Source organism: Balaenoptera physalus (genome assembly GCF_965194825.1).
Source record: "Balaenoptera physalus genome assembly, chromosome: 1".
NCBI classification, from domain to species: Eukaryota; Metazoa; Chordata; class Mammalia; order Artiodactyla; family Balaenopteridae; genus Balaenoptera; species Balaenoptera physalus.
This window is the reverse complement of record NC_138882.1, coordinates 81,583,623-81,606,577: the sequence shown is the minus strand read 5'-3', so window position 1 is coordinate 81,606,577 and position 22,955 is coordinate 81,583,623. Positions and strand designations below refer to the sequence as shown.

Sequence of the window (22,955 nt, the reverse complement as noted above, 5' to 3'; positions counted from 1 at the left end):
CATTTCTTAGGATAAATTCTTCGAAGTGGGATTTCTGGGATTGGGATATGGGCATTTCAAATAATGATATATAATGTTAAATTTTTCTTCAAAAAGTTTCAACCAATTTACACTTGCACTAATGGTATGTAAGAGTTTCCTTTCCCCACCCTCTGATCAATTATAGTCATATAAATGCACAGGCTTATTTTTCTTATCATTTCTCTTTTCCTAGTTTTAAACTCTACAGTTGTTCCATCTGAAGAATTGACTTATTCTATCCTATGGGACCTTACAGTTTATTATTTGATTTTTTATGGACTGTTAGTGAGCTGTAATTCATTAATGACGAGTTGTTCTCTATAAAGTATCCAGAAATTATTTACAAAATGAAAACTTTGAAATCTGTCATTAATTTTTCTAAATTATTAAGTCAATTTTTATCCTCCATTATGAAATAATAATAATCATAAGAAAATTGGTTTTTTAATTTCCTCTTCTCCCTCTGAAGGATTTTCCTTTGTTACATATATTTTTTACTTTTTCAGCATTTAGAATAGTTGCTTTCTATTCTGTAACCATAACTCTCATATTGCTTAGCCTTTGTTTTTATGTCTGAATCAGTGGTTTTCAACCATATCTGTACAATATTTTCAACTGAGGTTGTGTTAAAAAATGTGGATTCTGAGACCCCATCTGAGAGATTCTGAATTTAATTGGTCTGGAGAGAGCTTAGTAAAAAGTCTCTTTTCAAAATTCCTAGGTGATTCTAATATGCAGCCAAGGCTGAGAACTACCGATCTGAATAGATTCAGTATTCACTTTTCATATCATAGTTTCCTCATTTTGAGTCTTTTATATTGATTCATACCTTGGCTGGCTAGAGTTTGTCATCAAGTAATTTTTCAAGAAGCGTTAATGGGTACTAAGTTCCCTGAATTCTTGCATGTTTGAAAATGTTTTTCTGATTTGATATAAAATTCTCAGTTCTCATTTCTCCTCTGAAAGTTCAAGTCTGAATACCATTCCTCTCTCTTTTAGTATTGACTTCTGTGTAAAGACTAAGACCAACTGCATATTTTTTCTTTCTGAGATGACTGCTTTTTTTTGCCATGATCACACACACACACAGGTGCGCACGTGCACACACACACACACACACACACACACGTATATTTTTAGCCTTGAAAGTCAATAACCTCATCAGGATATGTCTTTTGATCTACATATTCAAGTTTTCTTCACTTCAGGAAACTTTTTATTATGTCTTTGAGTTTTGTTTCTCTCTTTAGACACTTAATTATCCACACTTGTGGTCTTCGTTGTCTGATCGCCATACTTTACTTTCTTTTTCTTTTTGCCTTTTCTGTGTCTTTCTACTTTGCGTTCTGTATTATTTTCTCAAACCAACTCTCCATTCCATTAACAGATTTCGGAAGTATGCATTCTCTTCTTACTGCTTCAAATTTGGATTTTATTTCTAACATAGGTTTGGTTTTTCTCCTGAGCTCTGTTATATATATGTATATATATTTTTTTCTTTTCTGTTATCTTATCATCTCTTTTTTTTTTAACATCTTTATTGGAGTATAATTGCTTTACAATGGTGTGTTAGTTTCTGCTTTATAACAAAGTGAATCAGCTATACATATAAGATTCTCATATTGGACTTGTTTTCTTTATGGCTTTTACTTCAATGAATAAAGTTATATTCCGAGTTTTGTATTTGCTTGAGAAAGCTGTGTGTGTGTATGAGGGGCGGGTAGTGTTTTAATGACCCAGGGCTGTTGATAGATTCAAAATTGGTATATCTTATTAGCTCACATTCCCACGAAATTTCTGTGTCTCCTCTTTGCGGTATATTCCCTTGAGAGAAAAAAAAAACAAACCCCAGATTATTCTGCCAGAAAGTCTGCATGGCTCACAGTGAAGCTTCTCAACTTGTTTGCTAATTTAAGGCTAATTTACTTCTGTTCAGTTGATATAAACAGTTGCAAAGATCAATGTTCTCTCCCTGCTCTTTTTTTCCTCATCTCATCTCAAAGACCTTTTTGTTCATGAAATTACAAATGCTGACTGAGGACCTACTCTATGCCAGACACCAAGTAGGCACAGGGATGAAGTGCAGACCAAAACTGATAAGGTTCCATTCTCATGAAGCTTATACTCTGGCATTGAGGAAGACAGACACGAGACGGGAAATAAAGGGGTTTCAGATATTGCTAAATTTGAGAAGAAAATACAGCATCATAATGAGAAAGAGGATGTCTTAGGGCTTGGGGCTTTCCTAGGTAGATTGGCTTCAGGCTTTGGAGTCTGGGTCTCAGATCATTTACATTTTGAAAATAATCTCTTTACTCAACAATTTATATTGGGGTAATGTCTTCCTTTGGCCATGTTTTATTTCTATGATCTGAAACAAGAGCTATCGAGGAGCAAGAGGTCTTTCAGATCCATATGTTCCAAGATAGGACCATAGTAATAAGAACTCCAAATGGACTCATGGGTTCCTAAGACCACAGACTATAACAGAAACTTGCCTAATTTACAAATTCTGACCAGACCACACTTGCAGTTACAATCACACTCTGACCAGTTCCTGCTACCAAAGCCCTAAAAGTGCCTCCCCTAACTCCCCGCTGTGAGAGATGATGAGACTCTGTCAAACTGATGCTCTCCCTTGCTTTGCCAGCTAAACGAGCCCAGCTCTGGGGCACCCACAGGTTTCCCTGGTTGTCTTGTCTGGGGCTTTGACGAGTGTCGCTCAGCCTCTCCCTCACTTTGTTTCTTCCAGAGCTTCATGGATTCATGGCCTCTGGGTTCCTATTCCAACTCAAATCACAGAATTCTGGGGCTTTAAGGGACACGAATTACTGTCTTATCTAACTTTCAATAGAAGGTGAAAAGCAAGACAAAGAAAATTTAAAAGTTTTGCCCAAATTATGAGCTAGCTATTTTCATACCCAGGGCTAGAATTCAGGTTTTCTGACCCACGCTGACATCAGACAACCCGAGCAAGATGTTTTTCATGTACACTGGCTCTTTCTAGGAAACCTCAGAGATCTTTCTGTGCATATCATTCCTAGAAAAAGTATTTTCTTAAACGTAGTTCATTACATGTCATGTTGTCCCAAGTGACCCTGCTCTCTTGGCCATCATTTGTTGAATTAGAGGTGAGCAGTTGGTTTAAGAACATTCTATGTATAGACTTGCCAGTGGCCTATGAGGTGTCTTAGAGCTAGGCTGCTTGACTAGTTGGAAGCACCGCTTTGGCAATTGGGGCAGACGCTGAAATACAGAGCAGGACGTCATACCCAGAAGTCCAAGGCAGTCAATGCTGAAATTAACAGAAGTTTTGAGTAAAGATAAGTTATAAGATAGAGTCATAAGAATGAGGGTGGAAAGCACTTAGGAGCAGTAAGAACAATGGGGCAGAAGGACATAGAAAGGAAATAGCTGATGTGCCTAGGAGTAGAGAATAATGAAAGCTTCTAGCTCATCAAACATCAGCATAATCTGTTTTTGAGAAATAAGTTGAATTCTGAGAGATCTCTCAGTTCTTATTCCATGAGTCTGAATATAATGTCTTTCCTGTTTTTTGTTTTTTGTTTTTTTTGTTTTTTTACTCCCTGGATATCCTTAACAAACCCTCACCCACTGGAGACATGGGGGTTTTTTTCTTCTGATCTAAAATGATCTGATACACCAGATTCAAGAGTTTTCTATTTATATTTCTCTTCTCTGAAAAGAAAACTGAACTTTTACTCTCTACTAAACAAAGATTCCAAGTGTAAACAGAAGCAATTTTGCTCCTAAAATGACACTTTTTCATGGTTCCATGGGCAACCATGAGCTGTACACCTATGGTTCGTATACCTTTATAAATGTATGTCATACTGCAACAAAAATTTTAAAAACATAATACAATGAAATGACATTTATTTTACTGGGTTAAGTCAAAGGATCACGGAAACCCCAGTAAACAAATGAGCTGGTTTCCAGGAAGACATTTCCTCCCTTCCCTTCACCTTCAGCCCTCTTTAAACCTACTGGAAGAGCTTGAACTTCTTGAGAATCCTTTGGAGAAAGTAAGGTCTTGCCCACTATATGCCCATATGACTGTGCTTGTAGCTAAATTAATATGTAGGTGTGGGCTTCCCTGGTGGCGCAGTGGTTGAGAGTCCGCCTGCCAATGCAGGGGACACGGGTTCGAGCCCTGGTCTGGGAAGATCCCACATGCCGCGGAGCAACTGGGCCCGTGAGCCACAACTGCTGAGCCTGCGCGTCTGGAGCCTGTGCGCCGCAACGGGAGAGGCCGCGATAGTGAGAGGCCCGCGCGCCGCGATGAAGAGTGGCCCCCGCTTGCCGCAACTAGAGAAAGCCCTCGCACAGAAACAGAAACGAAGACCCAACACAGCCAAAAAAATTAAAATAAATAAATAAATAAATAAATAAATAATTAATTTAAAAAAAATGTAGGTGTTATTGAGGAAATATGAGATGCTTCTGTGCATGGAGTTAAGAGAAATTGGCTTGGAGACTGAACATACAGGGCCTGAGAAGATAATTTGAGAAAACAAATTCATTTGCTAAAAGCTGGAAAAGGTGCTGAGCTATCATAGGGGTCTGGCTGAGCCAGGGTAGATGAGGATTAAGGCCCACAGATAGCTGGTTCTATGAGAAGGGAGCCAAGACGGGCATGAGGTTGAGTGGGGTAGGAAACTGGAAGATCCAGGCAGACCTCTGAAGGGGTTGGTGCGAGAGGATCTGGGTCAGGGGTGGGTCACTGGCAGGAATCCAGGGCTTACCGGTGACAGAGAGTCTCAGGGTCTCACTGCTCTGGGGGCCAAGGCCATTGTCAGCTGTGCAGTAGTAGTTCCCAGAATGCTCTGCAGTCAGAGAGAATCTATAGGACGTTGTTCTCCATAAAGTAGTTTCTATCTTCATGAGCAGCACACCTTCACGAAAAAACTGATACCAGATGGGCAGAGAACCTCTCTGAGCTTCACAGTCAAAGCTCACCTCATCTCCCACAAGAGTCCGGGTCCCAGGAGGGTTGAGGGTGAGGACAGGTTGAGACACGGGGACTGAGGGAAAGAAACACTTAGTCAACAGGTGCATCTGCCACTTCCTGGAGCTTTCAATCAGTGGCTAGTGAGTCCCAAGTCCACTGGCCCTCAGGGCAGCCCAGTGCCTCCCAGGCTTTTCTCCCCAGCTCTCTCCTGTTCTCCATGCTGGTCTTCTCCTTTCCCATCAGACCTGGCCCTTCTCCTCTCCTATCTCCCTTTGTTAGGTGACCTCATTCCTGTTTTCCAGAGGAAATGATGTTCTTGGGGAAGAAGTCCCTTATCTTGCTTCCACCAGACTGACAGATTTACCTTGTCCCTTTCCTTTGCCATATGACCGTGGAAGATCTGTTCCCTCACCTGCCAAGCCTCTCTGAGTCTTGTTATCTGTCCCTGCTCTACACTTCTCCCTTTGCTGGGATTGGCCTCAGGCCTCTGCCCTTAGCCCATTTCTGTTCCAGATTCACATACTCTTCCAGGACCCTCTCCTCTGTTCCTACACTCTCCCTGCATCCAGCCTGACCCTCTCTATTTACAGGTGAGAAAACTGAGTCAGGAAAAGGTTAGGAGATCCACCTGTGGTCCCTCAGCAGGCTGTTTTCAGGGCCAGATAGGACCTGAGTCTGTCTCCTTACTCATGGTCTAATGCTGAATCATATCATCTCCTTGAAAGTGGAACTGGAGTTTGCCACCAATGAAGGGAACAGCACAGGGCTCTACAGAAGCTATTTTCCTCTCACTACCACAACTACCTTAATAGCTTTCAGGGTAAGATGGCATCAGATACTGGTAAAGTAGCTGGTGTAGTTTGGGGTGGTGTAGTATGGTGTAGTAACCATAGTTACATGATTGGAGTAACTGTGATGTTGCTACCTGTCTGTATCCTACATGGATTTGCACATTGGTTATTGCCAATAATTAATTGCTGATTGGAACAACAGATATCTCCACAACTCTGGGATAGAGAAATGATTTTAGAACTATTAAGATTGATTGGAAACTCAAGCATCTGGGGATTTGAAGGATAAAGAAAGAAAAGAGAAAAACAGTGAATTCTGTAGATGCCAGGGACCAAAGAGGGGGAGAGAGAGAGATGCTGAAGACATATTAAGGGGTGTGATGGTATCTGAACTTGTCGAAGAATGAGGCCCACAAGACAGAGACAGTTGTTCAAAGACCTGGGAGCCAATGGGGATATTAGAATGGTGTTATTGACTGAACTGTGTTCCTCCTAAATACATATGTTGAAGCCCTAATCTCCAATATGACTGTATTTGGAGATAAGGCCTTTTAGGAAATAAATGTCAAATGAGGTCATAAGGGTGGGGCCCTAATCAGATGGGACTGGTGTCCTTATAGAAGAGAAAGAGAGAGGCCTCTCTCTCTCCCAGGGCACAGAGGAAAGGTCATGTGAGGACACAGAGAAGGTGGCCTACTACAAGCCAGAAAGAGAGCCCTGATTAAATACCAATCTTACTGGCACCTGATCTTGGACTTTTAACCTCCAGAACTGTGAGAAAATAAATTTCTGTTGTTAAACCACCCAGTCTGTGGTATTATGTTATGGCAGCCTGAGCAGACTAATATAGATAAATTGGGGAAGAAGCAGGAAGTAGGTAAGGGAGTAGAGATTTGTTGGGATTCAGTAAGAGGAAGATTAGACCCAGGAATCGCTGGACTATTTTCTTTTTTTGATTGACAGAAAAATCAAAGACTGAGTATCATCTAAACCAAATAATGGTGAACTCTGACAGAATCTGGACCCTGAAAAGTTTTCACAGCTATGTTAGGAGAGTTTTGGTCAGACTGTGTATTTTACTGTTGATGATTCACTGTAAGGAATTCCTGAGAGTGTGGTCACAGGAAGGAGCCCAGATCTGCCAAGCAGAGTCAATGAACCTGCCATGATGCCATGTGAACCAAAAGCCTGTGAATTTCTGTAGCTGCAGTCTTTAGACTGTGGGGTAAGAAACAACCTGACCCTGTGACTTCTGGTGGTCAGACTTACTTCTGATGGAGAGTGGCCTCTCCTCACTGCCTGGGTCCCCAGGCCATTGTCTGAGCATGGGAGTCACTCCCAGAATGTTCTGTGGGCAGAGAGATTGAGGGATGTTCCTCTACTATAGGGGTCTGGGGTCCTCAGGATTTCAGCTTCATGATAAAACTGATACAGAATTGAAAGAGAGGCTCCCTTGGTTTCACAGGGAAGATCTGGAACTCTATCTCATTCTTCCCAACATCCTGTGCCCTAGGAGCCCTGAGGGTGGTGAAAGGATGTGTCATTTGGAACTGAAAGAGACAACGAGGTAGTGGGCGGGAGGGAATCCCTGCACATCCTTAAATCAAGGAGGCTTAAGAAGAGACATGGCCCCAGATTGTTCCAGTTCTAAAATTCTGTTTGTTCTGGCTTTATCCCAGGAGCCACTGCATTTAAGCTAAAAAGTAATTTGTAAATATGAAGAATCCAGACATGTGCCAGCCACTGAGTACTTTCTCTGACCTCCATTTCTAGGAGTTTCCAAAAGCTCCCACAACTCCTTCTATCCTTAAATCCCACTCCTGTTAGTCTCTAACTTCTGGTAGATTATTCAGAGTAGTAAATTATTGGCAACTATCAACATTCACTCCCACCCAACCACCTTGTGGTCTTCAAGAAGTTTGAAAAGCCATCCCTCAGATAATATCTGGCAGACACACCTTTCACATTGATGGTCACTGGGTCACTGCGGAAGGAGGAGCGACTATTGCTGGCAACACAGTAATACTCTCCATCATGACTGTTTTTCACCACAGGGATCTTGAATTCTGTTTTTGAGTAAGTGTGAAGCTTTCTTTCTGTCCTCGGCTTTTTGAATTTTCTGTACCAAGAAATTGTGATGGGCCCTGGAAGTCCATTTACTGAGCAGATGAGCACCAGCTCCTGCCCTTCAAACACCAACTTTGGGCGAGGGTATATACGGACGTCAGGAACAACATCTAAATGAATAAAAATGACATGTGGGATTCTTGGTATTGGGGTGTCACAGAATAAGCCATAGAAGAAGAGTCTCAGAATGGGAAGGGCTAAGTCTGCTGACCCGATGGGAAGTTGGCCTGGAATAGAATTGAGCTTGTTCCTTGGGACGAGGGAGAAAGTGGTGGAGAGACTGTGGTCCATCCATGGTTTGGGAGAACTTCAACTCCCTAATGAACTGGTGGAGCATCTGGCACAAGAAAAAGAGGCAACCCTGCCCACCCTCCCCTCATGCCCTACCTGTTAGAACATGGACTAATCATTCTGGAAATTACACCCGGTGCCCAACAGTGGTGTTGCTTGGGGGGAAGTGGTGGATGGTGAAGGGGAGGGGAAGACCTGCCATCAGAGGTGCTTGTTCTGAAGCTGTAACAACTGCAATGGCTAGGTGGAAATCAATCATTGGCATATACAGCAAGCTTGTCCTGGAATAAGCACTTCTTAACACCTCTGCCAGTCAGTTAGATGGTCAGAGGAGGTGGACCCATAAGTTTAGTCCTCCTAAAACTGGGAAAATCTGTGATGAAAGTGTTCTATACTCCAGGTGGCTGTGGTTTTACACTAGGATGTTGGCTTAGGGCAGTGCCTTTTTGAGTCATCCTGGGGGTTTGAAGAACAAGAGAAGATACCTGGGAACAGAGAGGGAGTAGGGTTTGAGATTGGGGTTCCATCAATTATGCTGGGGGAGATCCTATACTAGAAATTACTATGTTGTAACTGTTGGGTAACACCCTCTCCACTTCCTCTCAATTTTCCAGTCCAAACTAGGGACCTAAGAAAAATCTGTTGCCTATGACTGGAGAACAAAGATTAATAAAATCTGGACAGTTTAGAAGAAACATAGAACCTTCTTTTTTGCTTAGGAATGGGAGTGAATTTATGGAGAATGCTACCACTTTCACCCCTTCCTCACTCAGGAAAGCATGCATCCCAGATCTGCATCTTTCCTAATGCTCAAACACGTCTCCTATGAGACAGGTCAAATTTAATCAGAAGAGGCATTTGACAATTGGTTAGCAGTCATGCTTGAGGACCTACACAGTTTCAGAGACTTAGGGAAAAGTAATCGTGGGTAAAACACCATCCCTAAAGACAGCAAGTTGAAACCATTTAGTCCCCAAGCTCTTGTCCTTTGTTTTTTTATTCTTAAGTGCTCTGCTCCAGGGATCTAGCATTCTAGGAACCTGTCCATCTGGCTAAGCAGAGTCCATCCAGCCCAGTCGGAGGGCTCTGCCATAGCCCATGGCTTAAGCCTATAGGCCTACCAGGGAAAAAAAATGGTGTCAAGGAAGAGAAACTTCAGAAGAAAAAGAAAGAGTTGTATCTCATGAGATTGAAAGAAAAAAGTAAACAACTGTTGTGCCACTCTGCCCGGCTCTTCCCAGCCCCAGTCTTAGCAAGTCTCACCTCACTAACACTCACTTTTCACCTGTATGTGTAATCTCTGGCTCTGTTTCTGGACAGAGGGAGTCATGCTCTGTGCCTGGCACCAGTAAGACCCTGAGTCTTCTCTCCATATGGTGGGGATCCGGAATTCTGGGGAGCTTCTCCAGCCTGACCCTAGGGACTGTCTGTCTCTGAAGAAGTGGAACTGGAGCTGGACATCTGGCCTCTGTGGAGGGAGCTGGGTCTCACAGGTCAGAGTCACTGCTCCTTCTTCGGTGGGCTGGGTGGAGCTGGCTCTCAGCACAGGACTTGGAAACAGCTCTAGAGAGAAGAATCACAACAGTCCCTGGAGCAGTGAGGCTTGGAACTGCTCTGGAGAAAAACACAGTTCATCCTCAGCACCAGCAAGCAGAACATACAAAAGCAGGCAGAAGAGATGCCACCTTTGATTCCTAATATCCTTCAGCCCAAAGCACAGTAGTACTTTCTCTGTTCCTTGTAGGATTGTGCCCTGAGGTTCAATGGTATTACAGTCCACCCTCTTTATCCTCTACAATCTCAGGGGTCCTCCTTTTGACTATCCTATTTCACAAAATAATGAAGGCTTTACCTTGGACTTCGATTTTGACCGAGTTTGAAGAAACCAACAGATCATCTTCCTTAACTCCAACACAGTGATATTTGCCATTGTCCTTCAGACTTGCCTGATGAATATGGAAGTCAGAGGATTTTTCAAAGACTTCCAGGACTTTTCCATTCTTGTACAGCTTTATAGTATTCAGTACTGTGTTTGCCTTTGCTCGGCATCTCAGAATCACAGATTCTTTTTCAAACACATCAAGTGGAGCCTGCAGGATCAGGTTGGCTGTAGGAAACACAAGGGCAGTTGTTTGTTTCATCTGGTTGTTTCTCCCTTCTTTTCATTATTATTCCAATAGATTTTATAAGAAAGGGACTAGGAAAAAGGATTCTTAAAATAATTATCATTTCTTTTTTTCTGGTTCTATCTATCTATCTATCTATCTATCTATCTATCTATCTATCTATCTATCATCTATCTACCTATCTATCTATCTATCTATCTATTTTATATTTTATTTTTTGGCCATGATGTGCAGCTTGTGGGATCTTAGTTCCCCAGCCAGGGATCAAACCCGTGCCCCTGAAATGGAAGTGCAGAGTCCTAACCACTGGACCACCTGGGAAATCCCTCTTTTTTTCTGATTTTAAAAGGAACACATATGTTTGAGAAAATTTTGTAAACGGAAATGTAAATTAACCTTATTATCTCACCACCCAGATTTTTTCCAGTTCTTTTTTCTATGTACATGTATATGAGAGTCTGTGTGTATTTCTTTTCTTTTTATGAAATTAAAATATTTATCTACTTGATAACTTGCTTTTCACTTACTTTGCTATGAACACTTTCCTATGTCATCAATATCATTCCCTAATCTGGTTTTCAATGACTACAAAGTTTTCCTACAATGGCAGTAAGGTAATTTATTTAATGAGTTTTCTTTTCTTGACCATTTAATGTTCTTCAATTTTGGTTGTATATATCTATGCTTATTTCAGTAGGTAAATTCTTAAGAGGGGAATTGTCAGGTCAAAGAAGCTCTTAGCTCTTTGCTACTATACTGCTTCCTTGTTCACTAAATTAAAGAGCATTATAACTAGAAAGATACTGCTTCACCTCAAAACAGGTGGCTTTAGGACAGAAATGGAAATTTCTGTCTATCTGTCTATCTATTTATCTATCTATCTATCTATCTGTCAAATATTAACAAATCCTCATGTAGATTATTATTCCAAATAAATTTTATAAGCCTCAAACTATACATGGTTTCAGAAACCATTCAGATAAACTGCTTCTCAAATTTCCTTTTACCTGAGCAGTTTGTAAAATATATAAATTCCTGGGTCCTATTTCTATAGCTTTTGAATTAGTAAATATAGCTGAGTTCTGGGTAACTTTATTATTTCTAAACTTTTTTCTTTCATTTCTTTCCCACCTGGAGAAAAGAGCAAGCTCACACGATTACTCAGGAGTGAGTCCTGGGCCTGGCATCTGTAATCTCCAGATTCATAGACCTCATGGGTGTTTCCTGAGGTTTCACTTTGTATTTCTCCCAGAAGATACTGATGGTACCATTTTATTTTCTCTGATGCATCGAAGTGAATTGTTTTGCAAGTCAGTGTCACATTCTCTCCTTGGAAGACAGTGGTCCATGGAGGATGGAGGAAAATTACAGACTTTGGTTCAGTTGCTGTGGATGAAAGAGAAAGAATCTGAGGTGGAGTGGCCTGCAGTCCCCATCACAGTGGTTTGTGAGGCTCAGACTGGAGGTCCTGGCTTTTGGGAATCCCTAAGAAATCCCCCTGGGAAAGTCACTGATTGCTCAAGTCTGTGTTTCAACCAAAGCACTCACCCAGCAGAAAGTGATTGCTGAGGGGATGACAATGAGCAAAATGATTTCAAGAGGGTGATATCAGGCAAGGTTCACTGCCAAATGTCAATGGGAAATAAATGGTAGGTTAGTCTGTTATGGAATTGGATCCTGGGAAATGTCATCCCCTGCCCCTGCCACTTCATCATGTTCATAAACTCATAAGAACTTCCCAGGGAGTTGTTAAACTCACAGTTTTGCACATTCCAAAAAAGGATAAATCATATTAAGATTTTGGCACTGGAAAAAGCTGGAGAGATTAACTTGTCTAACACCTTCATCTTATAGATTATGCCCAGGAAACGCCCAGAAAAATCCCATCATAGCTAATTGTGGTAGAGCAAGGAATGGACAGGTCGTTAGCTAGAATCCAGAGGTGATCTAATTAAGGATGAAACACTGGGCAGCTGATTTTGGACAGGAGAGAGGTGGTAGTGAGTTCTTGCTATTTGTGAGTCCTCAAATATCCAAAATACTCTCTGACCCAAAAGATTGGCAATTAAGTGTCAGAACTTAAAAAAAATGTGGGATACAGACAATTTGTCTTCTCCCTCAATCTCCTCTTTTTGTGCATTTCTTCCTTTTAAGGGCCCATTTGTTGGATGTTCTTATGCTCTCCACACATTTCCTGGAGGATCTTACTCCTAAAACTTTAGAGAATGCAACATTCCCACTGGTAGCTCCACAGTGTGATGTTTTCAGAGAAGTTTTGCAGGCTTGCTGATTGGAGAACATCTTATCCCAAGTCCTGCACATTTGATATGGAGTTAAGATGTCCTGCCTTGTTATCTGGGGTCCATTTGCAATAGGAGTAATTGCAGGACCTAGTGAAGGCCAGGAGTTGCTTGTACATTTGCTGCTTCTTCCAGGGAGGGCCAGAGGATGACCACGTGGCTATCCTGGCTCTTGGGCAATGCCAATAGACCAGGTGACACTTTCACATCTTTGCCGACCTCAGCAAGAGAAACAGGAGATATTAGAGATCCTCAGGCAATCATCACAAATATTTCATATTTATTAGGGAGACACTCTTATCCAGGGACACTGAAGTACATAAGAAAGGAGAACTCACCAAACTGTCCACTGACAGGAGCTGTAAAAATATAAAGAGCCAGAGATGAGCACAGAGCAAGGAATCTTTGGCTTTTCGAAGGGAATGCTTGTTTTTTTTTCATTCATTTATTATTTCTTTCATTAAAATTTATTTTTTAATGTAATAGTCATTTTTCAAATGTCTATTTATACTGGTCATTGTGCTTGGACTAAAGCGTGAATAAAAAAGATGAATAAAAAATGGTATCTGATCAAAGAAGTTGATTGGTGGGATAAACAGAAACCTGAAGCAAAATAATATAATTATAATGCAGGGTATAAGTGCAGTAATAGAAATACACATGGGGCATCTTGAAGGCAGAAGGGTCACCCATCCCAGTATGTAGGGTCTGTGTGTGTGAGTCAGTGTGTGGCAAAGAGGGTGGGTGGACCATAAAAGATACCTGAAGGAAGTGATGCTTGAGAAGACTGAATGAGAACATAGGAGTCAGCCAGGCAAAGGTGATTGTGTTTGGCAAGAGCTGATGGGGGGTGTAATTAAGACAGAAAGGGCACAGATGTGAAGAAATAGCACTGGTGTTCAGAAGTTGAACGGGGGAGTGGTTCTGGAAGGTAGAGAGTTTAGGGGAAATCAGATTAGACAGATAGGCAGGGCCTAAGTTATGGATGGTATGTAGCTATGGTTTCATCATAAAAGTAACAGGGAGCCATGGAAATGTTTCAAGTAGGAAAGTGACAAGATTAAAAGTTGTAACTTATTGGAGCACTCTGGCAGATGTAAAACAGAAGGACTGGAGGGAAGGCAGAGCAAGAGATGATGATATTTAATTTTCTTCAGAATGTTTATCTGAAATTATCTTATTTGCTTGTTTGCTTTGTTTGCTTACTTTTCCTTCTCTAGAACAGAAGCTATGTGAAAGCAGGGACTTCTCATGTTCACCATATATCACACAGAATTTATAACAGTGCCTGGTTTATAAGAGACATTTCATAAACATTTATTGAATAATGAATTAATTAAAGTACTAAGTTAGTAAGTATCTCTACTTGGGAAGATACAGGTTTGAGAAAGGAGTATTGGAGAGGCAGAAGAGGCAAAATTGACTAGTTTGTAAACTGATTACACATTCCAGATGAGGGACAGATTTGATTCATTCATTCAACAGAAATGTGTGGAATGCCAACTGTATCTAGGAACTGGACAAGGCAATGGAAATCCAGCAGTGAGCAAAAGGGATATTATCCCTGTCCACATGGGGCTGATGAGAAGTAATCCAAACCTAAGTGTTATAATCAGAGCAATGGATTATTTGCCATTTTCTAAATATCTTGGAATCATGGATTTGTATTGTTTTATAAGTAGCTAATATTTTTCTGAGTGTATTCTATGTGGTAGATATTCACATACATTATTTCATGTAATCTTCTTAACTATCCCTATGAGGAAATTTCTATGATTATCCCCATTTTACAGACCAGAAACTGTTTAAGTAGCTGTTAAGGGTAGAATGGAGTTTTTAACCCATTTATTTGAACCCATCCTGTTTGACCCCAAAGCACATGCTCCTGGCCATTACCCTATCCTGCTCCTTTGTTTTGGTGCCACACTAGGATGTGCTTCCTATTTCTGGAGTATTCCATGCAGCTTCCAACTATGGGGTCCTTTTTTCTCACATTGTGCTGTACCCCATCCCTGCCCCCTCCAGCTCCTACTGTCTATCTGTTTCATGAAATCATTACCAGCTACTTGGCATATAGTTTGTTAACCACTTTTACCATCATTGGTAACTTTGCTTGGACAATTGTTTAACTGAGATCTTGTTACATAGATATTTCTTGTACATTGGCCTTGTTGAAGGACCTTCTATATCATGAGCTTCCTAAGCGCAGAAATGATGCTTCCCATGTCTTCCCATCATCATTCTTAGCACCTAGCATAGTGCTGTGTATTAAAGTTACTAAATAATTTGTTGAACAAATGAATAAATATGTTTTATTCTAATATTTTCTACTTTGGTAAAAAACCAACCAGTTGATATGTGTGAATTGACAGACTTATACACACCCACAGGCACAAAGAGAATGTCACATGTTGGGAGTGACATGAGCAAGATAGTAGAAGAGGAGGTCTCTAGTCTTTGTCTCCACCCTCTACAGAAACGAAGTTTTAGCAGCCATCTACAAACAAAAACTGAGAGCTTTGAGATCTAGAGATTGTGAAACCCCATTGGAGCCCAAGACCAAGGAGCGCCACTTTGAGAAGACAAGCACATGTGCTGGTAGAAGACTCACTGACTATGATCCCAGCTACAGACTAAAAGCTGCCTTATTCTCTTGTAAACTCAACTCTAGCTCCACTTGTCCATGGTCCTGCCACCAGCCTTTTCTGCTGAGGAATCCATGCTCAGCCATGCCCTTGGTAGCAAGCCCACCAGCCTCAGACCTGAGTTCTATTGCTGAAGCAGTTCTGTGACCCAGATCCAGTCCCACTCTACTGTAGTCCAAAGCAGTCTTGCCTGCCCAGGGTTCTACCCAGGGACCCAGTGAAAGCCACACCTGTAAGCACCCCTGGTAACAGAACTTCATGTCTTGAACTTGACTGTGGTCCTTAAAGCCATCCTGTGACCAAACTCCAGTACCACTCTACTGAAGTTCAGGGCAGTCCTGACTGCCCAGGGACCAGCCAAGCAACCCAATGAGAGAACGCTCAGGGACCTAGCAGAAACCACACCCATCCATGCCCTTGGTAACAGGCTTGCCAACTGCAGACCCAAATGTAAACCCAGCAATAATCATGAGATCCAGCTCCAGCCAAGCTCAACCATGATCCTGGAGGCAGTCCTATAAGTTCATGGAAGAAGCAAGAGTATTTAGCTGTTCAAACAAGTAAATACCAGAAAGAGTGTCTGCTTTTCTAAATTCACAGACACCAGTGCAGAGCTACACAGATCATATTTGTCAGGCAAATATGACAACATCAAAGGAAGCTAATAAAGCTCCAGTAACTCACCCTAACGATCCATGAACTGCTTGGCTAACATTTCAAAATAATAGTCTTAAAGAAGCTCGATGAACTATAAGAAAAAGCAGACAAGTAAATGAATCTGGAAACAATACATAAACAAAATGAGAAGTTTAACAAAGAAATAGAAAACATAAAAAAGAACCAAACAGAAATCTTGGAGCTAAAGAATACAATGACTAAGCTGAAAAATTCAACAGACACCTTCGATAGCAGAAGTGATCATGCAGGAGAAAGAATCAGTAAATTCAAAGACAAGCCATTTCATATTATCCAGTTAGAGGAACAAAAAGAAAGAAGACCAAAAAAAGAGTGAAGACGACTTAGGTGGTTTATGGGATAACATTAAACCAATCAATGTATGCATTATTCAAGTCCCAGAAGGAGCAGAGAATAAGAGCAGAAAGATTGTTTAAAGAAATAATTAAAAACTTCCCAAATCTGGGGAGGGAATTGAACATCTAGATCCATGATTCCCAAAGGATCCCAAATAAGCTAGACATCAAAAGGTCCAAGACATATTATAATCAAACTCTCAAAAGTCAAAGACAAAGAGAAAGTTTTTAAATCAGCAGGAGAAAAGCAACTCATCACACACAAGGGAACCCTAATAAACTTACAGTGGATTTATCAGTAGAAAAATTGCAGATCAGGAGAGAGTGGGATAATTAAAATACTGAAAGAAAAAACCCTGCCAACCCAAAATACAATACATGGCAAAGCTGTCCTTTGAAATGAAGGAGAGATAAAGACTTCCCAAGATAAAAAAAAAGCTGGGGAAGTTAACTACCATAAAACCTGTTGTAAAGAAAAGTTAAAGGAAGTTCGTCAAGTTGAAATTAAAGGACACTAACTAGCAACATGAAAACACATGAAATTATAAAATTCACTTTTAAAAGTGAGTATATATATGGTTTGACTTATGATTCTTCAGCTTTGTGATGGTGCAAAAGCAATACGCGTTTGGTAGAAACCATACTTTGAACTTTGAACTTTGATCTTTTCCTGGGCCAGCAATATGCGGTATGATACTCTCTTGTGATGCTGGGCAGCAGCAGTGTGCCAGAGCTCCCAGTCAGCCACACAGTCAAAGGGCTAAACTTACAACAATTCTGTATCTATACAGTCATTCTGTTTTTCACTTTCAGTACAGTATTCAATAAATTACATGAACTATTCAATACTTTACTATAAAATAGTATTTGTGTTAGATGATTTTGCCCAGCTGTAGGCTAATGTAAGTGTTCTGAGCATGTTTAAAGCAGTTTAGGTTAGGCGATGATATTCAGTAGGCTGGGTGTATTAAATACATTTTGGACTTATGGTATTTTCTACTTATAACGAGTCTATCAGGACATAACCTCATCATGAATTGAGGAAGATCTGTATAGTTATATTCAGACTACTCTGAATACTGGGTCTTATTCTATTCAGTCTGCTATGACAAAAATGCCATACTGGGTAGCTTATAAACAACAGTAATTTATTTCTCAAAGCTCTGGAGGCTGGAAAGTCTGATATCAAAGCACCGGCGGACTCTTCTCCAGTACAGTTCACTTCATCATAGACAGCTATCTTTTCGCTATAATCTCATATGGAAGAAAGCATAAGAGGGCTCTCTTTGGCCTCTTTTATAAGGGCACTAATCTCGTTCATGATGGTTCTGCCCTCATGACATAATCATCTCCCAAATGCCCCACCATCTCCTAATACTATCACCTTCGGTGTCAAAATTTTAACATATGAAGTTTGAGGGAAAACAAACATTCAGACCATAGCATCCTATATAGTGGTATATAAATCACTTTTAACTCTAGTGAAAAGATTTTAAAAAGACAAAAGTATTAAAAATAACTATAGCTAAAACAATTTGTTAACGTATATACAATATAAAATGTGTAAATTGTGATATCTATAACAAAATGGGGGAGAACTAAAAGTGTAGAGTTTTAATATGTAATTGAAATACATTTCTTAACTTAAATTGTCTGCTATATTTTACAAGGTCCCATAGTTATCACAAAGAAAAAAACTGAAATAGATATACAAAGACCCCCAAAAGCTAAAACTATCTTGAACCAGAAGAACAAAACTGGAGGCATTATACTTCCTGACTTCAAATTTTATTACAAAGCTATGGGAATCAAAGCTAGCATAAAAATAGACATATAGATCAATGGATCAGAACAGAGAGCCCAGAAATAAGTCCACACTTTTACAGTCAACTGATCGTCAAAAGGGGTGCCAAAAACACACAAGGGGGAAAGAATAGTTCTCTCCGTAAATCATTCTGCAAACACTGAATATCCACATGAAAAAAAAAATTGGATCCTTATATCTCACCATGTACAAAAATCAATTCAAAGTAGATTAATGACTTAAATATATGACCTGAAACTGTAAAACTACTAAAAGAGAACATAGGGAGAAAGCTTCTTGGCATGGATCTGGGACATGAGTTTTGGATATAACCCCAAAAGCATAGGCAAAAAAAGGAATAACTAAAACAAATGGGATTGCATCAAAAGTAAAAGCGTTTGCACAGTAAAGGAAACAACAATATAAAGAGTAACCTACGAAATGGGAGAAAATATATGCAAACCATATATCCAATAAGGGGTTAATATATAAAATGTCTTAGGAACTCTAACAAATCAACAACAAAATACAAATAACCTGATTAAAAAACAGTTAAGGACATGAATAGATATTCTTAATAGAAGACATAAAAGTGTCCAAAAGTATATAAAAAGATGCTCAACATTAGTTATAAGGGAAGTGCAAATCAAAACCAGGAGATAACACCTCACACCAGTTGGAATAGCTATTACCAAATAGACAAAATATAACAAGTGTTGATGAAGAAACCCTGTACACTGTTGGTAAGAATATAAATTCACACAGTCATTATACAGAAACAGTATGGAAGTTCCTTAAAAAATTAAAAGTAAACTATCATATGATATAGCAATCCCACTTCTGGGTATGTATCTGAAGGAAATAAAATCAGTATCTTGATGAGAATCCTGCACTCCCATATTCATTGCAGCATTATTCACAGTAGCTAAAATATTGAAACAATCTAAGTGTCTGTCAACTGATTAATGGATAAAGAAAATGTGGTGTATAATAATATTCCGTTGCATATATATATGCAACGGAATATTATTCAGCTTTAAAAAAAAAGAAAAAAATCCTGCCATTGTGACAACATAGATAAACCTAGAGGACATTATGCTAACTGAAATAAGCCAGACAGAGAAAGACAAATACTGCATGATCCCACTTACATGTAGAATCTGAAAAAGTTGAAATCACAAAAGCAGAGAATAAAATGGTGTTTGCCAGGCAGTGAGTAGGATGTAGGGGAACTGGGGAGATGTTGGTCAGAGGAAATGAACTTTCAGTTGTAAGACAAAGCAGTACTGGAGATCTAATATAGAGTATGGTGACTAATAACGTATTGTTGAAATTTGCTGAGAGTTCATCCTGAGTGTTCTTACCACACACACACACACACACACACACACACACACACACACACGGTAATTATGTAAAGTGAGAGAAATGTTAACTAGCTGATTGTGGTTATTACTGCATAATACATGTATATCAAAACATCTCGTATATCTTAAATATATACAATTTTTATTTGTCAATTATACTTCAATAAACCTGGAGGGAAAAAGAAAGAATGTCATGCATCTTAGGTTTTTCCCTTGCCTTGCCCACTTCCCCCTGTGAGTCTCGGTCTTTGTCTCCCCCTCCCTGTGTTCTTTATCTGACAATCACAGCTGTGGTTTGCATTTGTGTGCAAAAGAAGGAGACATCTTTTGTATTAGAATACTTTCCCTCCCATGTCTAGCACCATGGTCTGGCATTGTCATACAAGGGATAAACACTCCTCCTCTGCAGAGAGAAAACTAGGGTCTTCTCTGAATGAGACAATATGAACAAGCAAACGTAATACATTTTCTGGACTTTATCAAGTAATATTTGTTGTAGAAAAAAATGAATAAACCCTTAAGTGTTGTGGTCACTGTGGTTTCCTTCTTTGTAAAGTTGAAGCTCTGACCACGCTTTCAGCCTCAAGGGAGAAATCTCTGAGCTATACAGTGAAGCCAGAGAATATAATCTCCCCAGGCAGAAAAGAATCTCTGAGCAGGGGCTGAGCCCCAAGAAAAGGTCAGGTCCATGATAGAGAGATGCTGTCCCAACCCCACCCAGGGCCCACGTTGAGCTGTTCTACTTACCCAGGACCAGCAGTGACACCCACAGCAGCATGAAGACTTGGCCTGCCCAGGGCTGAGACCAAAAGAGAGGTTTTCTCAGGAATACTAAGTTTGGCTTTGATCTTACAGTTGTACACTGTCACAGTAGCCCCAAGGAAGACATCTGAGAAACAGCTTTTTCAAAGAGCAGGATGCATTAGTAAATTAGAAAAAAGGAAGTGGAAGTACCCATCCTCAACTACTAATCAAAGTTTCCTGCCCAGTGATCAAAGTGAAAAAATAAATGTTAGGGTTTTTAAAAAGCTCATATCCTTGACCCCACATTTCTATTGCTTGGAAAATACCTTAAGGGAAGTATGGAAGATAGCTCTAAAATAATGTTATTGTGACATTATTCATAATAGCCAAAACACTTGAAGCAACATAATGGGACTGCTTAAGAATATTCTGATACATCTAAACAATGACATAAAATGCAGACATTAAGAATGAGATAAACTTGCACATATAAGAAGGCAAGACAACCTTGATTAATGTGAAGAGAAAAAAGTGAGGAGTAGATTGGTATTTGTAGTATTATCACATTGGGGTAGATGTAAAAAATAGAGTACATGTGTATATAAACTGACAAAGTATCCTTTTTCATTTCCTGGAAAGTATATCTAAAATAGTGGTTATATTTGAAGAACTATGGATAGGAAGGAGACATTTTATTTTATGTCTTTCTATACTGTTTAACTTTTAAAAAATTACTATGTTTGTGAATTGCTTTTATAACTTTTTAAAACTCAAGTTTCCATCCTGGTATACTGACAGCAAAGATCCCTAAGACATTAGCTGCCATGAGAAATGCCAGTTCCTTATTTTTAAATAGTTTTCCCCACCCTTTCTTTCTGGGTCCATACCTTGGTCTTCTTAAGGGGACATTTAATCTCATATCTGCAAATGCATATCACCTTACATACATTACGTTATATCCTACCTACTTCATTCTGAGATAAGAAAAGCATATAAGGGTAAATAGAGATTATTCCATCTCAGTCCAGCAGGAGGACCTCCAGGGAACAAAGAGCTTTTACTTGCTTTTGAAGCTAATACAAATAGCTCTGCTACATATATTCTTGTATAGGTCTCTCGGTGCATGTGGGCACGCATATCCGTTGAATATATACCTGGGAGTAGAATTCCTGGCTCTTAAAATTATTTTAGAATGCTCAGTTTAGAAGGTACTGCTAAATTATTTTGGAAAGTGGTTGTGCTAATTCCTACCTTATCAACCAGTGTGTGAGAGTTCTTGTTGCTGTAAAATATTTACTGATATTGGTATTATAATCTTGTAAAATTTAGCCACTGTGCTAGGATTATCTTAATGCAGTTTTAATTTTCATGTCCCTGGTGAATTATGCAATTGAGCATCTTTTCATGTTCTAATTGGTGAATTGGATATTCTTTTAATCTCTCTGGTCATTTTTTTCTTTTCTTGCCTTAAAATACAAATTTTATTTCATCTGGCTTGCAATTTTTCTTTTGTGATATCATTGTCTGGTTTTGGTATCAGTGTGATACTGGTCTCATAAAATGACTTCAGAAGTGTTCTTTCCTCTGCAATTTTTTGGAATAGTTTGAGAAGGATAGGTGTTAAGTCTTCTCTAAATGTTTGGTAGAATTCACCTGCGAAGCCATCTGGTCCTGGACTTTCGTTTTTTGGGAAATTTTAAATTACTGATTCAATTTTATTACTGGTAATTGGTCTGTTCATATTTTCTATTTCTTCCTGGTTCAGTCTTGGGAGATTTTATCTTTCTAAGAATTTGTTCATTTCTTCTAGGTTGTCTATTTTATAAGCATATAGTTTTTTGCGGATGAAATGATACTACAGGGAGAAAATCCTAAAGATGCCACCAGAAAACTACTAGAGCTCATTAGTGAATTCAGTAAAGTTGCAGGATACAAAATTAATATACAGAACTCTGTTGCATTTCTATATACTAACAACAAACTATCAGAAGAAAAATCAAGGAAACAATCCCATTTACCATCAAATCAAAAAGAATAAAATACCTAGGAATAAACCTACCTAAGGAGGTAAAAAGCCCGTATACAGAAAATTATAAAACACCAATGAAACAAATTGAAGATGACATAAGTGGTTGGAAAGCTGTACCATGTTCTTGGATTGAAAGAATTAATATTGTTAAAATGACCATACTAGCCCAAGGCAATCTACAGATTCAATGCAATTCCTATCAAAATACCAATGGCATTTTTTTCCCCAGACCACAACAAATAATTTTAAAATTTGTATGGAAACACAATAGACCTTGAAGAGTCAAAACAATTTTGAGAAAGAAGAACAGAGCTTCCAAACAACTTGAAGCTAGGTACTGAGATACTTCTCTTAGGAACTCTAAGAGGTCTTGGCACATCGTCAAATACTGAGAGCATTTTAAAATATAATAGGCTGTTTGAAGAAGCACAAAGATTTGAGAGATGACAAAGAGCTGGAGCAGGGTTGAATAATAAGTTTTATCTCCTACATGTGGCCACTCTTCAATATTGGGAGAGGTCTTCATTTCATCTACTGTATACAAACCATAACAGAGTCAAGCAAAATAAAGAAACAGAGGAATATATTCCAAATAAAAGAACAAGATAAAACCTAGAAAGAAAAAAACCTTAATGAAATAGAGATAAGTAGTTTACCTGATAAAATGTTCAAAGTAATGGTCATAATGATGCTCACTGACCTGGGGA

At 39.5% G+C, this 22,955-nt stretch overlaps 2 protein-coding genes and 1 long non-coding RNA gene across 3 annotated transcripts in view; 1 reads left to right on the top strand and 2 right to left on the bottom strand.

The window, feature by feature from the left end:
• Positions 1-22,955, top strand: part of LOC309645634 — a 215,791-nt gene that overhangs the window by 93,736 nt on the left and 99,100 nt on the right. The window lies entirely within an intron of this gene.
• The window catches only part of FCRL5 (Fc receptor like 5), a gene marked incomplete at its 5' end in the record, with an annotated part of 60,828 nt that overhangs the window by 28,285 nt on the left and 9,588 nt on the right, over positions 1-22,955 (bottom strand). The window contains 6 exons of the mRNA XM_082414627.1: positions 4,788-5,066; positions 7,743-8,021; positions 9,481-9,765; positions 10,055-10,309; positions 11,460-11,751; positions 12,967-12,987. Coding sequence (XP_082270753.1) covers positions 4,788-5,066; positions 7,743-8,021; positions 9,481-9,765; positions 10,055-10,309; positions 11,460-11,751; positions 12,967-12,987 — 1,411 coding nt within the window. The remainder of the gene's footprint in view (positions 1-4,787; positions 5,067-7,742; positions 8,022-9,480; positions 9,766-10,054; positions 10,310-11,459; positions 11,752-12,966; positions 12,988-22,955) is intronic.
• The window catches only part of FCRL4 (Fc receptor like 4), a 46,601-nt gene continuing 43,867 nt past the window's right edge, over positions 20,222-22,955 (bottom strand). The window contains exon 13 of the mRNA XM_082430056.1: positions 20,222-22,943. The gene's annotated coding sequence lies outside the window, so the exon portion shown is untranslated. The remainder of the gene's footprint in view (positions 22,944-22,955) is intronic.